The 22,699-nt window shown below is 39.5% G+C and overlaps 1 protein-coding gene across 2 annotated transcripts in view; it reads left to right on the top strand.

The window, feature by feature from the left end:
• Window positions 1-14,688: 14,688 nt before the first annotated feature.
• Window positions 14,689-22,699, top strand: part of lsp1a (lymphocyte specific protein 1 a) — a 55,106-nt gene continuing 47,095 nt past the window's right edge. For both annotated transcript variants that reach the window (XM_061722199.1, XM_061722198.1), the window contains exon 1: window positions 14,689-15,001. In XM_061722199.1, coding sequence (XP_061578183.1) covers window positions 14,943-15,001 — 59 coding nt within the window. In that variant the 5' untranslated portion in view covers window positions 14,689-14,942. The remainder of the gene's footprint in view (window positions 15,002-22,699) is intronic.

Genomic DNA, 22,699 nt, shown 5'->3' with positions numbered 1-22,699 from the left:
TTTTTTTTTATTGAAAATATATTTTCTGATTGAAGCAATCTTTTTTTTTTGATTGAATAATTAAGACAGAAATCTACCTCCATACTCAGCCTCCTCTTCACCTCTGCATTCCATCTCTCACTTATTCCCACAGTCTCCAAACCGCAGGGAGGAGGTTTCTCATTTATCAAACCGTTACCTTGTAGCTGCAAAATGCAGTTTGCGGATCCCGTTGCAGAGAGAAAAAAATCTAAGCAATTTATTTTTCTGCATGTGATTAGACATTCAGATTATTGTGACACAAAAACCAGAATCATACTTATTTATTCTGCCATAAAGTATCATTCTTCACCTGGACAGGTCACCAGTCCATCACAGGACACTTGGGAATAGTTAAAAAAAAAAAGAGAAATGTTCACAATTTACATTTTGTGTGGGACCAAATTTGAAATAATGAGTTTCAATTCCACCTGATTTTTTTCTTGCTTTATTTACTGTAGGTTTGTCAGTGTCCTGCTGGCAGTAAGACAACGTTTGGAAAAAATATACTTTGGTACTGGCTCTGTGTTCTCTGCCCCTCCCGCCCTCAGTGGCCATTAAACACTCATCTTACATGTTCCAGTTTAGGTCCCGCCAAAAATAAATACATTTTTAGTCTTGCAAGCAACATTTGTATACTTGCAAACAAAACTTTAAAGTTTTCAAACAAAAACATATATATTTCAATTAAATTTTTTTTTAACTTGAAATAAAAAAAAAATAGTTATAGTTTTGCTCTCAATCTAATTTTTGATTGAAAGTTATTTTTTCTTTGCTTGCATAATAAAGAAACACAATGCCCTCCATAGAATTACATCGTTTTTTTTTTTTTCACTAGCAAGGAATAGATAGACCAAAAACCAAAGTGAAAGAAATGGCTATCAGAGGTTTTAACTTTCATATAAAGAACATTTTATTACCCTTCTAGTTTCCTTTTAAACCCATGTCTCGTATCTAAATTTCCTTTTCTCACCTCTTTGTGTCCTTTAATGTGTCTCATATTAAACCAAACCCACAGATTAATTGTTACATATAGCAGAACAAAATTGCAGGGGCAGTGGAAAGAGCAGAGTTTCCTTCACCTCCTCCTCAACCACCTCCATTAGCTCTATTAGGGGGTTCCCAAGTTGAGCAAAGGATATATTCCTGTCATGTCCTGGGTTTGCCCCGAACCCTCCGTCAACAGTGGCATCTGAGTATTTCTGGAGATGAAAACCAGTACTGGAGTTGAGGGGGGATGAGGGGGGATGAGGGGGGATGGCATCCCTCCTGAAATAAAAACGGTCCAAATCATCCCCCCTGTAAAACTTCCATCCCCCCTTTCCATCCCTTATGTCATTTCATCAATGAATGTGGTTTTACTGCTATTTCAACATTTAGAGTCAGCACCAGAAAAATAACACCAGAAAAATAACTTATTTGACAATTTTCACCTTTCAAGTAAATTTTCACTTGAAATAAGTAGAAAAATCTGCCAGTATCTTCTTATTACAAGCAAAAAAATCTTGTTCCACTGGCAAATGTTTCTACTTATTTCAAGTGAAAATCTACTTGAAACAGGTGAAAATTGTTGTTTTTTCCAGTAATGAGTCTTGTTTTAAGTGTAATGAGATTTTTTTTACTAAAATGAGACATTTTAACTAGAAATAAGACAAATATTCTTGTTAAGATTTTGAGTTTTTGCAGTGATCCACTTTACTTATCCTGTGAAGGACAGAGTCATATTGATAAGTTCAGAAAAGTGTTTTTTATTGTTGTGTTTTGATGTATTAGATGTAAGCCCAGTGGATATTTAAAGCTTACAGAAGGCTGCATTTAACTGCTGCTATGTCATTCCTGCAGTATTTCTGCAGGTGTTTTGGTCAGTGCTATTATTTGTAATATATTATATTATTTGTAATCAGCACAAATGATCTGTCCCCATATGATAAAATCCACCAGCCCCCCTGATTTATTTTTTACAACTCGAGTACTGATGACAACATAAAGATAAACTCAGTGTTGTTAGTGTATGAATGTGGAGGCATTGACTTAAGTCTTCTTGGGTTCCTCACATGACTTTGCAGACTGGACTGTGTTGAATACACTGGAGAAATCAGAACATACTTACAATGTTATCGTATGTATGAGATCATCTGAAGCAGCCAGATGGTGGCATACTTAATTCTAAATTTAATTTAGCTTTCAATCCAGCTTTGTATTGCCCCATGTATGTGAAACAGTAAAATTAAAAGAGGTGTAATCATATCATTAGGTGTTTGCCCACCATAGCCGAGACTTTTCCTTTAAATAAAGTATTTTATTACTCACTCCTCAGGTTAAGGAGGAGACCTGAGATCAGTGCAGGACCTCCCTGGGTGGTAGAGGGAGCAGTACCCTGGACTGACTTAGGTAGGAGCACGGGGTGATATAACGGGGAAAAAATCGGGATAAAAATATAAAAAAAATAAAGTATTTTAAATTGAATTGAAGATAATACTAATCCACAGGGCAATGCATACTGACCCAAAAGGTTGTAGGAGAATTACTCCCAGAAAGCCTCTGAGGTCTTTACACTGGCTGCCTGTCCATCAGAGGACAGACTTTAAAGTTCTGATGCTGGTCTATAAAGCTCTGAAAGGTTTATAACCAGAACACATCAGTGCCCTCCTGACCCGGTATGAACCTCCAGACCCCTCAGGTCATCTGGATCTGTTTTTTGTATCAGTTCCCAGAGTCAGAACCAGACCTGGAACAAACTCCCAGAAACCCTCAGATCAGCTGAAACACTCCGTGTATTTAAGTCCAGGTTGAAGACACACCTGTTCTCAGCTCCTTTTGAGTAAAGTTATAAACCTGCACTGGTACTTTTAAACTGGCTTAGAAACTTGGTCATATTTTAACTACTGATTTTCATCAGATTTGTATGTCCTTTTATGTCCATGTTTTATTTAAATGTTAAATCATGCTTTTTATTTATGTTTCAATGTCTTTGTAAAACACTTTGAATTGTGCTATAGTAAAAAAAACTTGCCTTGCCTTGCCTTACTTTAGACGAGATAGGATGAGACAAAACTGGCAAATCACAGCAGCTCCGTGTAATTACACAGATTCAAAAATGTAATTATCAAGCACTACAGCTAATGTGAAACTAATGGGGAATCTATGCCGGGTGTATCCAAGTCTTAAGACTATCAAGGCAGAAACTCTGGTCTCAGGCTGTAGTCTATGCAGATGTATGACGGCATCTTCAACTTCTATTTTACCAATCCCACTTATGCTTGAAGCCAGTGAACAGTTTAGTGCCTGACCACACACCTAATCTTGATTTAAAAGCAGCGCAAAAAAACTTTTGTTTTATTAAAATATACATTTATTTTCATTTGAAGGAATAGTTGCAAAAAAACAAAAAAAGCCAAAGTAATTTAATTGTGTCTGTCCTGGTAAAACGACTCTGTAGCTGATGTTGCACATTAACAACAATGAAACTAACTCACAGATGAATCTTGGAAGATGTGACTCAAATGAGAGTAATTGCAGAAGAAACAATAAGAATGGGCTAGTAAAAAAGAAAACACAAGTAAATATTTTATGGTGAGGTAAAAGTGACTTTACACCACCACCTATAGGGGGACCCAACGAGCTAGAAATAGCAAAAGTTCCTTTAGTGCAGCTATGAGCTGTTTTTGTACCATCCTCAATGAATCCCTTTTCTCCTTCCTGAAGGTAATTCTAATTTTTCAGGTTACTTGTGAGTATTGGTTAAGTATATTACTGTCCTGGTTGGGGTGATTTCCACACAAAAGTTTATATATTCAGTAATACATTTAGTAAAGGTATCAATCTCATCTCCATGTGATTCACAGTTTGTAGCAAAACACCTGCATAACTCCCTCAGTTTCCTGTGGCCACCTCCTCCAAATTCTTTAGTTGAGGTTCCTATGAACAATGGCTGTATCAGTGGAGGATAGAGAGACCTTGACACGTCTTGCTGATAGCAGATTAAGCTGTAAACTGCCCTGAAGTTTGCACACAAAAAATATAAAGCTGTGGCAGGATGAAGCTCGACTCCTGAGGTTGGTAAACAGGGGCCGGATTCACCAATATCTTCTTAAGAAAATCTTAAGAAATGTCTTAAGATCTAAAATAAAGAAGTTCATAAGAAAGTTCTTAAGTGCAATTCCTCAATATTTTCTTAAGAACCATCTTAAGAACTGTCATTTCTTACGAATTTCTTATTCGGGGGGAGAGGCGTGTTCGGCGGGTCAAACCGCGCTGTCTTCCCGGGGAGAAACTGATCCAATGAACTGACCTGCAGCTCTATGGAGAATTGTCTTTTATTTCAAGAATACCATTTCTTCTTAAGTTTTTTCTTAAGAAGATACTTAAGAAGAAAGTTGAGAAAATACTTTCTTGGAGAATATGACTTCTTCTCTTTTTTCTTCTTAAGACTGAACTTAAGAAAAAAATGACACTTAAGAAGATTTTTTTTCTTAAGAATGTTTTGTGAATCCGGCCCCAGGACTTTATTCCAGGCAACGGAATCACAACTGACAACAGAAACTGACAGCTGAGAACTGACACAGAACACGCGTTGCTAAGCAACCATAAAACGCCCCGTGACCACGCCCCCTTCCCTACAGTCCTGATGGGTGCGAGGGCCGTAATTGTGTCCGCCACAATGCTTCAATTTCTCTAGTAGGGGAGTTGGCAAACTGTGGCAACGTTAGAAGTGTACCAAACAGAGAGACATGTGGTTCAAATGTCCACAGATCCTCACAAATGTCTTCACACTGCAAAAACTCAAAATCTTACCAGGAATATTTGTCTTATTTCTAGTTAAAATGTCTCATTTTTAGTCAAAAAATCTCATTACACTTAAAACGAGAGTCATTACCAGAAAAATAACTTGTTATTTGACAATTTTCACCTGTTTCAAGTAAATTTCCACTTGAAATAAGTAGAAAAATCTGCCAGTGGGACAAGATTTATCTTCTCATTACAACCAAAAAATCTTGTTCCACTGGCAGATTTTTCTACTTATTTCAAGTGAAAATCTACTTGAAACAGGTGAAAATTGTTGTTTTTTTCCAGTGATGAGTCTTGTTTTAAGTGTAATGAGATTTTTTTTTAACTAAAAATGAGACATTTTAACTAGAAATAAGACAAATATTCTAGTTAAGATTTTGAGTTTTTGCAGTGCACGGGCACCATCCACCCCACCCAGGGTGTGGGCGCTGAAGTCCCGTCTTCTAGCCGTGAGACGGCTGCACTACCAGCTGCGCCACCGTGCCCCTTCTTTTTTTAAACAACTATTCGCGAAATGCAATATGATGTTGCAGCAGACGTCAGTTTTCTTCATACAGTATGTGAGAGCAAACTTGAATATGTCCTTCAGCAGCCTTCCTTATCAAACAACCTTTATTGGGACCTGAGATGGATTCTGTCAAAGATGACTAAAATCACAGACAGTGAAGTAGAGCAAGACAGAAAAACAGAAGATTGTGATGGATGTGGTGCATGTAGTGTAGTGTAGTGTATGTTAATGAGTGTGTGATGGTTGTGTGGTCAAGTTGGATGTAACCCCATCAATTCATACCAGAGGTGAAGAGAGACATGAAGCAGTCATGTTGACCACCAAAACCAGTTCAGCAACCAGCTGATGGTGGGATGTCCACTGTTACTAAAATAAAATTGATGAACTCTGCCAGTAGATAATATGGAAAAACAACTTACAGTTAAGAGTTCAATATCTGGGCTATATTGCTGCTCTTTCACAGTTACATTTCACAGGCACTGATATTCCACTACTCTTAGTTTTGCCATTTGCTTTCTCCGTTTGGCTACATGTATATAGTCTGAAAGCCAGTAGACAGGTATTACGAGCTGGGAATATGTTCCTGCAGCCATGTCTCTGTGAAACGTGTATTGTTGCATTTGTGATATTCAAAAAAAAGATGGATGAGTTTGGTGGAAATGGTAGTTCCATCTCATCCTCATGCTTCTTATTCAAAGATTGATTGTTTTATTATTTCATGGGCTGTTGTCTCTAACACGAAAGATTCACTAATAGGAAATATTGTAATATTGAATTATGCACAGGTGGAGATTGTTCTCTGCTTATCAAAACCTAGACCAAGCAGGTGAAGATTCAATGTATAACTATTTCAGGATGACCACTCTTTCGAATTTTATTAAAAAATTAGATATTGGACTATTGGTTGCATGACGAGGGTTTAACATCAAACCCAGCTGTGGAGTGGAATGCATTTAAGGCAGCGCTGAGAGGATGCATTATTCATATCTAAACAGGAGATCTGTCAGACCCTTGCATGAGTTTGACGTGGAAACGAAAGATATACACGTCAATTCTTTTGGAGCTAAACTAATTGAGAGTCGAGCATACTTAATAAAAAAGTAGAATACTTTCTTTTTAGAAAAAAAGTACAATATACAGAAAGAGTAGGCAGATTTTTGGCACAGAGAGTAAAGGTACAGGATACTCAAGCAATCATACCAGCAATCCTAGAAAACCGTGGCTATTTGAAAACAGATGAGATGGATGTCAGTGCTATATTTAGTGCTTTTTTATCAAGACTGTCTCAAATCATACAACCCAAACAATCAGAATATACTTCTGTTTTATCTGGTGTAAGTTGTCTGACTTTGACTGACAAGGAACTGGGTGCAGACATTACACTAAAGAGGTCAAAGGGGTATGGGGGACATGCAGAATGGGAACTCTCTGGGTCTTACAGGTGAGCTTTATAAGGCTTTTTGAGACTTATTGGCACCAAAGTTTTCACGGATGCAAGGGAAAGGGGGCGCACTTCTAGTTAGTATTCACACAGTGCTGAATATCCTCATATACAAAAAAGGTAGGGACCTGCAAAATTGCGGTAGTTATCACCCCGTATCGCTGATACGAATGCCTAGTTCTCTAAAAATTAGGCATCAAGGCAGGAAGTTGTTTATACCAAAACATGTTCACCCTGATCAAGTGGGTTTTATTAAGAATAGGACTTACTCCGATCATTTTCGCAACCCTCTCCATCTTATATGGTATGCTGGACATGGAACAGACACCCCTATAGCTCTCTCCCTTGATTGTGAGAAGGCATGCAACAGGGTGGAGTGGGGTATACCTTTTTCAGACTCTAGAGAAGTTTGGCCTTGATTCATCTTTTATCAGATGGGTAAAACTACTATATCACAGTCCTAAAACCATCAGTTCTAACAAAGGATAGATCTCTGGTATTTGGGCTTCATAGAGTGATAAGGCAGGGCTGTCCCTATATACTTTATATATATTGATTTTTGCTTTGGCTGTTGAACCATTGGCAATTTCTATAAGGAATGACAATAACATAACTGGTGTAAGGGCTGGAGATAGGGAGGTGCTTTTACACCTGATTACTCTTTTTCGGATATATTACAATACAAAGTAAATTGGACAAAGTCGTTGGCGATGCCTCTATCAAGACTTTGCATGCCTAGTGTCAGAATGGGCCCTTCCCCAGTTCAGGCCTTTATCACTCAGACAACAGCTCAAATCACCCAAGACAACCCTGTACTTTCTTTCTCACAGGACAGGACCAATGCTTTGTCTACTCTGAGTTCTACAACATGGAAGCAGTTTCAACTCCCAAAACGGCACTCATCACTGGATGTAGGAAGTGTTATGCCATTGGAAATCCAATTCCTTAAATACCATTCAAGGAATGGTTAAAATGTCTCCGGATGAAAGGCTAAGTTACAAATTGATAAACACGTCGACTTGGTGGCATTACTGGATGAGGTGTTTGATGAGCACCTAAAAACTGCCACTGCTTTTAAGGGCGCATCAAAAACGGTGCAAAATGAGCTCCTGGAAAGCATTCTAGCAATCAGGGAACACATCAGGAGGAGGTCAAGTCCACTGATGTCAATGAGGTACATTGACTCAAACCATGAAGTCCAGGAGCATTTCTTTGAATGTCTGCCTATTGTGGAGAGAAATAGGACATTTAAACTAGTGCTTTCAAATGTGATCATCAGTAATGTCAGGTGTCTCGCAAATAAGATGAATGAGCTTGACACGCTAGAGAGGATAAATCTTGAGTTTCAACAATGTAATTTTCTGTGTTTTCACTGAGAAGTGGTTGCAGGACCATATCCCCGACTTCAGCGTCTCTGAAAGAAACCCTGTCCTATGTATGTTATCCATCAAACATTATGACAGTTTTATCTTCGGTGAAACTCATGACTAAGAAAAACACAGATCACTGGTCAAAAAACATCTTTCTTAACACGGAGAGGCCAGAGAGGCCCAAAGTCATGTGATGCTTCGAGGATTAAATATAGATTCATGCTGTTCACATAGTTTTACTTATGAGAGAGATGATCGTTGACACGTCCTCTGCGTGTTGTAAGACTCAAATCACATGTATATTGAGTTAAATCTGTTAGTATATAATACACGTGACAGCAAAACGAAACTAAGAGTACTGTTTTTCGCCCCACAAACTTAAGTTATGGTGTTGATTCTTAAAATACAAACAAAAGAAAAAGGGGTGTAATGATGCACTAATGCTGAACATAAAAATGTACAAACCTGTACAAACCCACACCTCTTCAGGGAATGTAATACAAAGCAAGGAACAACGATACCCATAATGCAATGGAGTCAACACAACTACTGCGCGTTTTCTTTCTTTCAGGTCTCATCTTCTGACAGGAGCGTACTGAGCTCACGGTCAACGTTTTTTCTTTCATTTTTCACTTGTTTTTGCAAGTACCTTGGTCGGATGAGCGGGTTTTCATGAATATTTATCCTCATCCTCATATTCAAATTGATCTACTTGAGGGAGGAGACAGGGAGGAGTGCTCCCACATCCGCGTTCAATTTCACATTCAATTTCTTTTTGCGTTGGCATGATTTCTGCACAAGGATTCACGATGAAATGCAGACACTCTTTGTACATGAGACCCATGGTCTTCATCAGAACCAGTCCTCACCAGATTGTTATACCATCTCGGTGGTAATTGGGCCGAGTTGTGTATCTCGTTGCTCTCAGCAGCTGTTTTGAAGAAATCATTGTTTTTTTTCTCTGTCCTACAGTGTGCTGATCTCTGAAAGTCTTGTTCTTTGGTTTTCTTAATTGCGACCTTTTGGATCTCCTCTCACTCCCTGGTTGGATCCTCTCCCTGCACCAGCCACAGCCCATTTGAGGAAGCTGCCCACCTCTGACTACTTTTTTTTTTTTTTAATACTCAGAGGAACCAGCAACAACAGGCCAGAAGCCTATAAGCCAGTTTTCTCATCATTGCTGTAATTTTTTTTTCTACATATTTTAGAGGGGGATAGGGGGAGGGGGGGCATCTGCAGTAAGTCTGAAATGAGAGAAACACAAGAAAACACACAACGGGCACACAAGCCTTTGGAATCTGCAAGAGAAAAAACAAACAAACAGGAACAGGCAGAGACACAAACAGCAACCATTCCAGGTCAAGTCAAGTCGAGTCAAATTTGATTTGTATAGCACATAAACAAACGGCTGAGCCTCAACCAAAGTGCTTCACAGAAAGTGCTTAAAAGGCGAAGACATAAAAAAGGGACAAGAAAAGGGCTAAGAGACAAAATCTGAATAAGACAATATAAAAAGACACTAATTAAAAGCAAGGGAAAAAAGGTGGGTCTTTAACTGAGACTTAAAAATATGTAAAGACTGGGCCGCCCGGATGTGTAGGGGGAGGGAGTTCCAGAGTCTGGGGGCTCCACAGCCAAGGCTCTGTCCCCCCTGGTTTTAAGCTGGTCTTGGGCACTTCCAACAACAGTTGGTCGGCTGACTGGAGTTCTCCAGATGGGATGTGGTGGTGGAGAATATCAGACAGGTATGTGGGGGCCAGGCCGTGGAGGGATTTGTAACCGGTCAGGAGAAGTTTGAAATCAATACGGTAGCGGATGGGGAGCCAGTGGAGTGATGTAAGGACCGGGGTGATGTGTTCTCGCTTCTTTGTGCAAGTAAGGAGTCAAGCGGCTGAGTTTTGAACTAACTGCAGGTGTTGGAGTTGAGATTGGTCGATGCCGGTGTATAGGGCGTTGCAGTAGTCCAGTTGAGAGGTCTCTCAACTACATCAGGACTTGGCTACTGCGATCATCTGTCCCCAAAACTGTGGGGTGAGCATGTAGGTGAGTGTCTATGTCTATGTCTGTGTAAATGTGTGTGTGCAAGGTCAAAACAGGGCTTTACCTGAACTGCAACAATAGTGGAGGAAGGAGGGCACAACCACGCCACCAGAGACACCAGATGCCGACAAGGAAGAAACCTGAACCCAGCCCACCAGCAGCCCCACAGAGGACCAGAAGAGGGACAGGAGGTAAGCCCCCACCAGCAAGCCCTGCTCCCTCCCAGTGGCGACAGAGGGAAGCCCCGGGTGGAGCCCCCATGTCCACGGGAGGAGGCAGCCAGGAAACCCACGGCGACGGACCAGGACCCAGCCAGGCATCAGCCACCTGGTATAGGCCGATCGCAGGGCCAAGAGGTCCATGCCCTCCAGGGCCACAACCCCCACCTGGCGAAAGGCCAGCCCGCCTAGAGAGAAGGGGCCACCCCGACAGCCGACGCCAGCGGGCCGGCACCCTCCTCGATGAAAGCGGGAACCCCACAGCCGAAGCGGAGATGGGCACAGAGCGCGAGAACCCCCTCAAAAAGGAGCCACCCCGATAAGCCCAACAGCAAAGAGGCCCAAACCCAGGCTAGACAACAGACATCCATTCACACAGATACACTAACATACACTTACTGACAAAGACATGGACAATCATTCTCTCACCCCCCCCATCTCCCCCTGGAGGCCTGGGACAGCCCAGCAGCCCCCCCGCACCCTCTGGCAACACAGTGAGGTGTGACTAATGCAGTTAAAACAATGAGGGGAGGCCCAGCTGACTACTGCCTGCTTGCCCTCCGTCAACTCATTCACCATCGGTCACAATAGGCAGATCTACCTCCTCCCAACATCAGTCTCCACCAAAAGACTCACTCACCCCACTGATACATGGTTAGTTGGTGTACTAAAGAGGAGACTATATAATGTTAACAGCAGACACTGGAATGGTCAGAGAATGTGATGGTCATGAGGTTGAGCCCAAGAATAGCACAGATTGAGGCCGGTGGATCAGTTCAATTTATTAGTCAAAGCTGAACGTGGTAATCCACAACCTGAACAGGCCAAAAATCAGTCCTTCTTAGATGCAGAAACCTTCAGGCAGGAAATCCGAGCAACCAAGAACCAGACAAGCGACGAACAGGCAGATTAATCAGGAACAGGCAGGGTCAACACCAACAAGACAATCCAGAAAAAACTGCTAGAAAGCTTTGCATGGAACAAAGACAATCAGGCAACGACTGAGTGGAAGGAGTGGGTATATATCTGTTGAGGGAACACAGGTAATTGTGGTTGCACTGATGAAGCTGGCAGTAGGAAAGGAATGCCAGGAAAGGATCTACTGTATAGGCGTAGTGTAGGTCTATAGCAGCATATCTAGGATGAAGTTTCTTTGTTTTGTTGTTTTGTTTTTTTATCTTCTCTTGAATTGTTGTTTTTCAAAGCTATCTTTAAGTCGGGCTGCTCTAGTCTTGTCCTGCAGCTGCAGCTATGAGTACTAGCCCTAGTTTACACTAACTATTGGCTTTACTGGCAGCTGATTAATGTTTTTACTTGCATTTAATTTAAATTTGAGCAATGGGTATTAATAATATTGCCAATTTTGTCAGGGGAATCCTTCTGGGTAAAACCACTTTAACAAGCTTAAAATAAATGAAAACACAGTAGGCACATATATACATCACAAAGTCTCTCAAGCAAAGGTCAAATAACTCTTCAAGAGGTGAACTGGGAAGGTCAACCACCAACCCTCCAAGTGTTGGACGGCCCGCGTAAATTAGGGCTACAGTCGTCTTCATGTCTCACCATGTGTGCTGGGTCTTGCTCTTTGCACCATACTTTTCATCTTCTGTTCTTCCACCTCTGAGTGAGTACAGATGAGTGAATGCTGTTTAGCTGCATTGCTTGTTTTGGAACACTGAAGTAAGTGTTAGGGTTGTGTTTGAGAACGGCAGCTCTGTTTTCACGCCATCAATCCCAGGATCCCCTTTTGTCTGGACTGTCACCAAGCAAGTCTTGGGAAAGTGGGTTGCTGTAATAAGAATGGTGTGTTATGTGGTAATATGTGGGTGTGGGGATTTTAGGAAGGAAGGGCAAAGATATGGGGTTACTTTGTGGACTTCGAAGAATAAAGAAAGACGATTTCCTGACATGTGACTGCTTATCAAAAAGGCTTTTAATTCAAGCTGTCAGTATTAAGATATGCCTTTTTTCATCCAATCTCCTTTCGATGTGATCAAAAGCATTCTAAATGAAATAAAACACCTCTCAGGGTTAATGTCATGCAAAAACATCATTTTCTTTGGTCTGTAAACACAACACTCCAAAATGTCACATTCTCCTTGATTCAGCTCAAATACCATGTTTATTAAATACCATTTTTAGTCATGAAGGTTGCAACAAACTTCAGTTGTGAGTGAGTGGACGTGTGGGTTAATTTAACCAAGGAGTTTATCATGTTGAACAGGTGATTGGAATTGCTGTAGTGCCTTCATGGCCGACCAGACTGCAACTGCAGTTTTGGCAGACTGCTTTTGTCTTCAAGTGTTACTAAACAGCTGAGGTCCTCGTGGGCCGTCTTCCTTTTAACAGCCAAAGTAAACTGAAGTATTATCGTGGGTGACATTCACAGTTGCCTGACATTTGAACGTATGTTCCAAAACTATACTTCTTTTATACTTTATATTTACAGAGAAATACTTGAAGTGCTGAATATATTTGTTTATTTGCTAATATGGCTGAAATTTTATGGGATTCTAATAAATACTTTGAAAGTTGTGAAAATTTGCGAAAATGCTAATAATTTCTGTATTTTGTTGTTAGGTTTGAGGCTTTCGTTAAAATATACTGTTACTATTAAAAACTATTATGCTAAAATTCCTTTATATTTGTAAATACATAAATGCTATAGCAATATTATTATTATTAGGGCCCGAGCACTGACAGTGCGAAGGCCCTATTGTATCTGTAGGAATTTTTCTCGTTTTTCTTCCGACGAAATGAGGGCCTTTTTTCCCCCTAAACGTGCCCCAAAAGTCACCAAATTTTGCACCAAGCCAGGCCTGGCGAAGAATTTGATATTTAATGGTTTGCATTAATGGGCGTGGCAAAATGGCTCAACAGCGCCCCCTAGAAAACGTTGTGCCTCAAGCCCCACAATACGGTTTGACGTACATGCACAAAAATCGGTACACACCTGTATCATGTCGCAACTTAAAGAAAAGTCTCTTGGCGCCATGGCCGAAACCAAACAGGAAGTCGGACATTTTTAATGAATCGTGTAATTTAGGCGCAATTTATGCCGTTCCTTCAGCAGTTAATATGGCCCGAACCGTAACGTGCACCCAGGTGTGTTGTACATCAAAATGTGTGTAATGGCAATCCAACAACAAAAAATGCCATGTGAGGGAATTTGAAGCCATTTCCAACTCATGCTGGTTCCGAAAGAATAGGTCCGACAGGGAGCAGCGTTCAACACATTATTTTGCATGTGCAAAACCGGGTGCTGAATGAAATATTAAGTGCAAGCTTGCATATGATCAAAAAAGACAAGTGTATGTCAAATATCTCTGATTTGTGTATAGACCAAAGGGGTGTGTCAGCTTATTTCCTCTTGTTTAAGAAATTGTCGTTTACTATTAGCACACACTAAAAATGCACATTACCACCTCGAACCAGTCCAACCACCTGACAAATCCCAATTCACCTCCTGTCAAACTTTTTCTCCGTAGAAACAAAATGTTTTATTTTGTTGTACCTGGTGATAATGACAATAAAGATCTATCTATCTATCTTATGCAAATGTTGATAAGCGATTGTTTCTTACCTTTGTGGAAACACCCGACACTGCTCTTAGGCAGGTTGCAGCTTTAATAACATGGAGTATTTGATGTGCTGTAAATGAAAAGAACATACGTGTATTATTACTTACACTGTGTGTTTTCTCTGTGTATGTACAGTAGATGTTATTTGTTATGAGAAGATTTGCTGAAACGCTTTTTAGTCTGTTGAATGCTACAAATTACATAAACTCGTCTTGGTTCCAGTGTCAGTGTTATTTGCATACATTCTGTTGCACTTTAATTATAGCAGTGTTTTCACACTGTGGTACTAATATTTGCAATACTTGAAGACTTCTTGACTTGTGTGTCCTATCTCCTTCTGCACTTAGGCAAATGGAGACTGCAATGTTGGGGGGGGCTCAAAATGAGTTAGTAGTGGATTGTCTTCTTTATTTTCTTTTTCTTTTGGGTATCATCTTTCATACCCCCCAAGGGAAGACCACATGACCTGGAACGCCACAAAGAAAGAAAAAGGAGAGAAATTTCAGGCCCCGCTGCTCTGTGCTTTACAATGAAAACCACATGTAGGACAGACGGAGGGGGCGAGGTGTGTGTGTGTGTGTGTGTGTGTGTGTGTGTGTGTGTGTGTGTGTGTGTGTGTGTGTGTGTGTGTGTGTGTGTGTGTGTGAGGAGGGGGGAGTGCTGTGACTAAAAGCCCAGCCTCTGAGAGAGAGAGGAGGTAGTGCTCTGTGCTTTGCTCACATTCCCGAGCGAGCAGAGCTGCGAGGGACAGAACTGTGATTACAGTATAACGGTGTCCACGAGGAGACTCTCTAACAGACACTCACTTATCCAGGGCTCGGGAACTTCTGTACAGCTCCAGGACACAAAGTTGCCTCAAGTGTTGACTTGGGAGAGGGAAAAAAACAACCTCATCCAAGTGGCCATTGTTATCTGCTTTATTTCTACTCGAGGGAGAAAATAAGAACAAATACAAGAAGAACAATAGAAGCAAACATGTCGAAAGCTCTGTTGAGAAGAAACTCCAGCAAGAAGGGTTTACAAAACCTGATGAGGTAAGTGATTGATCTTTTCTGATTTCACCTGCTGGTTTCTGTTTGTTCTCTCTGTTTCACATTGAAAAAGAACCACTGGTTAATATTTAAACACCATGTACACACATACACACACACACACACACACACACACACACACTGAAACACACACTTGCTCAAAGTGAGTAAATTTGAGACTTTCCTCATTTCATACCTGCATAAAAAGATTATTATGTTTATATTTTGGCAGTCTGTTTCAAAGATAAACATGTTTGTCTTAATGGGAGCAGTGGATTAGTGGAAGTGTTTTGGGTCACACGTGGTTTTGGGGGGATTTAGGGATTTTGAATCCAATCAGCTCCTTTGACATTCATTCATAACAACAAAGAAGCAATTCACTGTTGAAAGCTTTTCCATTTAAAACACAGCATTAAGTTAAATCAGTGCAGGAAATAGCCGTTCACCTTCTTATCCTAGAGAGCAAAGCACCTGGGAAGGTGGAGGAGAGTTGGAAGCCTGGAGCGTCTGTTTTGCTGCGGGGAAAGGGAAATGGTGTCACTGACCGGTGTCAGAGGTGACATGTCCTCTCAGTCCGTCTTTTGTTTGCCGGGTGCTTGCGGGCACAGAACATCCCGTCTCTGGATTATTTTTTCAGTCTCTGTTTGTGCGACTCTTCGCTGGTATTTCATCCACATGAAAGCAAGTGATTCCGCTGCCTATGTTGAACTTTAAAAAGAGCATGTTGTCTTGACTTTTAGACACAATAAGAAGTCTTTTACATTTACACTTTTACATTTTTGGCATCCTTAAAGTTGAGAACAAATGTATTTGTTGTGCGAGTTGCTCAAAAAATTAAAAGTAAATATATTTATATTTATATATATATATATATATATATATATATATATATATATATATATATATATATATATATATATATATATATATATGTATATATATATATAAAGAAGATATATATATATAAAGAAGAATATTGAAATATTCTGTGTTTGTCATTAGGGCTGTTCGATTAATCGATTTTAAATCGTAATCGCGATTATGTAATTAGAACGATGTTAAAACGTGAAACTCGTAAAATCGATTTTTCACTTTTTTTTTTACCTTGTCTGCACACATATTAATGATTAATGAATACCTCTCAATACCTAGAAAATGTCTTGTTTTATTCAATTGGAAATATAACTTACTGTATGTTTGCAAGTGCTGATTTGCTGATTTTTTATTTTTCAGAGATAAAACTTTATATTTTATTATATTTTTTAAAACTTTTTTTCAACTTATTTTACAGAGTTTTGCACTTTATTAATTCATTTTTGGTTTAATAAGAGCAAAGTTTGCACTTAAAGCCCAATGGGGCAAATGTTCAATAAAAAAACTGCATATTTGAAATCATTTCTTTGCCTTTTGTCAATTCACAAAATAATCGTAATCGTAATCGAAAATCGGATTTTGAGAGAAAAAAATCGAGATTTTATTTTTGGGCAAAATCGAACAGCCCTATTTGTCATTAGTAGTTGACTAGTTACATATTATTCTGTGCCAAAAGTAATTTGGTACATTTGTCATATTATTTTATGTTGCATCTCATAAAACTGCTATGTGTTCTTGCTCCTTAAAAGACCAACAGATGTAGCTTGTTAAAGTGAAGCGAGAACATTGTCACCCTCATAGTAGATTTAGTATAACCCCAGAAACTCTGCCACTGATCACAATGATGCAAGCAGATCTTTATAATTAGATACAGGACCCCTATAAAGTTCGAGGCACTATCAGTGGTCAATTAAGGGATCTGTTCAATATCCACAAAGACGGTATCATGAGTGTGGTGTTTTGGGATACTCTTCGTGACATCGCTTTAGCACCCTGTGTTATTGATTGTTTTGGTCATCCCAGAAACTCTTTCTTGTCGTCGTTCTCTCGTACTAAATCAGTGTGATGATTATATTTCTAATTGGATACATCTTCATACAAATCACTTCAAAATGATTCTGTAAGGAGTTACTTCCTTCCATAATTATAGTAATATGTCTGATATTCTGTTACTAATTAGTTACACTACATGTAATAATAATAATGAAAAAGAACATAAGATTGATATCATAACAGACTTTAATTGAAAACAGATCAGTGCCAGTGTGTGCAGATGTTAACAGCTTGCAATGTTTCCGAGCCTCAGGTCATCATCCGAATCAGTGGGAACTCAGTTTAAGACTGCATCATCTCACTTCCTCCTCTGCACATTCACAGCTGAAAAGCATTCGTCTCATCCTTGAAGCTGCGCCACACATCCCCTCCATCCCCCAATATCTTTTTACACTGTTCTACACAGTATTTTTTAAGAAAAAATACAATAAAAATTAGTCTTGGTCCTCAAGTTTAGCTTTAAAACAAAGTTTTAAATTCAGAAAACAGATTTTGTGAAAAGTAAAGTAAAACAATTAAGCCATTGTATCTGAACAGGAAAAGTAGCAAGTGGATGAAACCGTTAGCCGGTGCCGTTTCAAGGTCGTTACAGCTGTGTTTTTACTTGGTACCACAAAAATGTCCTGCTTTTGTGAGAAATACTGACTGAACTACAACAGGAGATGACCAGCTGAATGTCACAAGACTATGTTGTCATGGCAACATCCTAATGGTGACAGTTCATATAAACTTACAAGCGCAGAGCGTAAGGAACAACACAGCTGAAGCCAGTACATTTAACCTGGTTAAGAAGCAGTGAACTGATAGAAAAAGGTGACTAAAGTTGAATTAGACGATTAAAAAGTTTATGCAAGAAAAAGCAGTGATCATAAATTTCACCCTGGTTAAAATGCTTCACACATGGTGAAACCTTTCAGATGTTTGCATGTCTTTTTACACTCACCAACCACTTCATACCTGGTATGTCTGATAAAGTGGCTGGCCAGTGTTTGTTTCTTTAAATTATAGAGTGTAATAAGCAGTATCAAAGTCTCAAACAATACCCATTCTTACTAAACTTACAAATGAAAGACGGGCTTGTGTACAATTGTGAATACATGTGGACTTGAGAGATGTTTTCCCTAAAGGTTTTTCACAAATGTAAAAAGCATGGATTTATCAGAGATTATATTACTGTAAAGCATTTACATATTACCATGCTTGTTTTTTAATTGCATTTTAATTTTCCTATGTCCTGCAGAAAGCGGGTCAGTTCTGGATTATGGTGATGTTATTTATCAACATGCATCTGCTTCCACCCTAAAATCACTTGATGCTGTTTATCACTCAGCTCTAAGATTCATCACTGCTGACAGTTATTCTACTCATCACTGCATCTTATATGAAAAACTTGGGTGGACTCCCCTTTCTGTCAGACGTGATAGGCATTGGTTTCTCTTTGTTTATAAAGCCCTAATTGGAAGCTTCCTCATTACCTTAGCTCCTTACTGAGGTGGCATAATGGTAGATACTCAACCCGCTCCTCTGATTTTCTTATGCTGGAAGTGTCATGTCCACGGGCTGAATTTGGAAAAACTGCATTTAGCTACTGCTCACAGTTGGAACATTTTGCAACATGCATTGAAGTTGGAAACGTTTGTGCAGCTTGTTCAATTCAAATTCTTGATTGCTGACCATTTTACTGTTTGTAATTGTTTTTAATTTTTCTCTTTTATTATTATTGTATTATTCTTTTTATATGGTTGTTGTACAATCGCCATCATTGTAAATGAGGGCTTGCTCTCAATTATTTCTCCGAATTCCAAAAAAGGTTGATTGACAAGCCTTTACAGGTCCATATTTCTCGTTCCCATTAGTCATGAGGTCTTGGTATCAGTGAGCTCATGGTAGAGCTGTGAGTCAGTGCAGGGCTGCCGCCGGGCTGCAGATAACAGCTGGAGGAGGCTCTGCTTGTTCTGACTCAGACCACTCAGCACATGCTCTCCGTCTTGAGGAGCAGACAGCAACGATGACATCACACCAAGAGTTATGTGGGACTTGTGCTTCAAAAGAAAACAGTGCTTATATCCTCTATCAACCATATCAAATTCCATGGTTATTTATCTATTTAGGGCAGCACAGTGGCTTGGTAGTTAGCACTGCTGCTTCAGTGCAAGGACATTCCTGTTTTGAATCCCAGCAGGAGTCTGTTTTTGTGGAGTTTGCACGTTCCTTCCATTGTTGTGTGGGGTTTCTCCAGGTTCTCAGGGTTCCTCCAGCAGTCCAAAACCATGGGCATTAGGATCATTGATTATTCTAACTTCCCTTTAGGAGTGAGGGACAGTGTGAATCACCTGTGATGGACAGGTGACCTGTCCAGGATGTAGCCCTGCTTTTAGCCCAAAGAAATCTGCGATGGGCTGGAGCAGGCCTGCGTAACCCTAAAAGAATAAGAGAGTGTAGAGGATGGATGGATGTGTGAGTTAATAAATGGTCTAGCTCAGGGGTCTGCAACCCAAAATGTTGAAAGAGGCATATTGGACCAAAAACAAAAATGTCTGGAGCCGCAAAAAATGAAAAGTCTTGTATAAGCCGTAGAATGAAGGCAAATGGCGAAAGGCGAAATGTCGAGAAAAAAGTCGAAATGTTGAGAAAAAAGTTGAAATATCGAGATTAATGTTGAAGTACAATTTCGAGAAAAAAGTTGAAATGACGAGGAAAAAAGGGGAAATTTCAAGAAAAAAGTCGAAATGTTGAAAAAAAGGCGAAATGTCGAGATTAATGTTGAAGTACAATTTCGAGAAAAAAGTCGAAATGTCGGGAAAAAAGTCGAAATTTCGATAAAAATGTAGAAATTTCGAGAAAAATGTAGAAATGTCGAGATTAAAAAGGAAAGGAAAAAGGAAGAAAAAAAGAGGAAAAAAGGAAAAAAAAGAGAAAACAAGAGAAAAAAGAAGAAGAAAAAAAGGAAACAAAAGGTCAAAGATTTTTGAAAAAGCTCCAGGGAGCCACCAGGGCGGCGCTAAAGAGCTGAATGCGGCTCTAGAGCCTAGTTGAATCTAGTGAATCTAGTTGCCGACCCCCGCCCTAGCTGAAGGAAAAGGAGGTTATGACTGGATTAAAAAAATATTTTTACAGTACTATATTTGCCTATTAATTTGCGCACTAGTGATAGCGAACACAGACACAAAGCCAGAACTTATTGCCAGATCAAGTGTAGTTCATCAGAGCATGTCAAGGCAAGACATGCAGCAGACCCGGTCTGGTTTTAATCTGCTCTGTGTGGGAGACAAACATGCTGGATTGGCTCATCCAGCAGTGGAGATGTCATCTGGTAGTTATATCTACCCCAAAAGGGGCAATGACCTCTGACCATTAAATCCCTTCACACATACGAGGCTTGGCCCAGTGTTTACCATGCAGAAGATAAGAGACTGAGGAATGTTTCTGGGGAATGCAGAGGGAAGGTACCTGATGAGTGATGGGGGCACTGGTCTCCCTCTCCCTCCACAGGTTGTCTCCATCAACAAGATGGAGGGCAGGTAAACAGACTGGAACTTTCCTGCTTCCAGGGGCCATACGTTTGTGAACAGCCTGTATTACTTCAGTGAAAACTGCATAATGTTGTACAATCAGGAAGCCGAAACTCCCCTCCATCTCTGTAACGAAACTCATATGATACTTTACATATGAAATCAATCATTTTTTCCAAATAAGAACAACATGCACTTCGATCTCACTTTGATTCTGTCTTTGTACTCTTTTGATTGGCTAAAAAAGTGAAGGATGGATGAATGAGAGGCACATTAGCTCATCTGTCAGTCAAAAATGTTATGACAAGAGAAATAGGATTGTTACAGCTGTTCATTTGTAGGAATCGTGTTTTCACTTAAGGGCATAAATCACTGCAGTAATATTTCTGTCCTTTAGCCGTGCCTCTTAAAGACACTGAATAATATCCCACTTCTCATTTTTCAGGACCTCTTTGCCTTTGCTGTAATTTTCAGGTCATCTTAAATACAAATAAAGTGTTAAATGCAAAACATGTTTTCTTTGGCCTGGACAAAAGTATCTTCTCTCTGCATGATTTTGGAACCACCTTGATTCCCAGACTGGAGGGATCAGTGATCCAAACTTGAACCCAACATGCTTATTACCACCTCAAGGGGCTTTACTGGAATACATGGCCACTGCTACGAAAATGGAGAGAAGAAATTATCTATTTTGCATGGGTTTTTCTCTAGCCTTCCTTTTCTGTTTGAATATATGAAGCACTTCCTCATGCATTCACTGATAAAACATTTAACTCATTTGTATGTGCAGCCTGAGAGGAATTAGGAAAATTCTTCAGAAATCAAAGAAATGTCGCTACATGTGCTACAACGAGGGGTATGCTGAGAAGTAGCACATGCAAACACATGATGGAATGTCATTTGATTACAGTTCTGACATAGATATCATTGAAGTCATGTTATTTTGCTTAATTTTCAGATATAGAAACTTACACCAGTCCAGTGTGTGGAAAGTCATATAAACAAATCAGCAGCACTAAAATTGCCTTCAAAGATACAAAGAGAAAACTGTTGGTTGTTCAGTGTTACAATGTAGAAGCATTTATATATATATATATATATATATATATATATATATATATATATATATATATATATATATATATATATATATATATATATATATATATATATATATATATATATATAAACTTACTGAAAAAATCTTTGTTTCTTAACCAGAGAAATCTGACTATAGTTCAGCTTATTTAACTGCAGAAACAGGCTGTGTTGATTTTTAAGAAATAAAACGTTATGCCACGGACAACAAAACACAAGTGAAGTCCACATATGCCAGGTCATATGAGGTTAAATATAATTTGTGGCTTGATTAATTTTATGCAACAATCAGTCACCTTGTGGAAAACAAAACAAAAATTCTAATTTAATTTGTCATCATTAGCTGGCCTTCTTTCTGTCGGTATAGTTATATAAAGTTAAAGTACTGAAACTGCTCATGTTACGGCCCACGATTGTTGAACAGTTTACCAGAGGACCCGAGAACAGCTCAAAGTCTGAACTACCGGTATTTTAAAAGGTAATTTAAAGCAGCACAATGTAACTTTTCCACCTTAAGCTAATATTTCATCATCATCATTGTGATGGTACATCAACTTCCAACAGGTTTAATGAACCTCTGTCATGGTCTGAGGGGTCTGTATCACCTTCACTGACACTATGTAACTTTGAGGAGCATGGTAGGAACCCTTCCACACTACTGGTAAAGCACTACCGCTTTTGTCCAAAGGAGCCGCCAAACTCAACAAAAGCTGAAAGTTACATTGTGCTGCTTTAAGACTTATCTTTTTAATTTCACTTTTAACTTCGTTTTTATGAGTTTTAATTTATGATTTAACAATATTTAGAGTTTTATTGTGATCTTATTCATTTAGTAAATGTATATAAATCAACAATATCTCCACAATTATAAGGACAATGTGCATAATCTTGGTCTCAATAGCTAAGACCTCCCAGCATACATTTCCAGTGTCTGAAAAATTTTAAATATTCACATGTCTGAGCAAATTGTGATAAACTAAAGAAAAAGCAGCGGCAGCCTGCGCCCTGTTGCGCCCTTTGCTGCCGCGTAAACCCGGCGGCAGAGCCTTGCGCCCTTGTGCGGCAGCACGTACACAATGAATGGGAAAGCCGCCGGCGGCCGCCGCTGTGCACCCTCTATGTGAAAGGGGCTTTCGTCAACCAAGACCGGCAGGATATGTAATGA

The sequence above is a fragment of the Cololabis saira genome, chromosome 5, assembly GCF_033807715.1.
Source record: "Cololabis saira isolate AMF1-May2022 chromosome 5, fColSai1.1, whole genome shotgun sequence".
NCBI lineage: Eukaryota > Metazoa > Chordata > Actinopteri > Beloniformes > Belonidae > Cololabis > Cololabis saira.
Note: the sequence above shows the minus strand (reverse complement) of the source record. Positions and strands in the feature narration are given on the sequence as shown.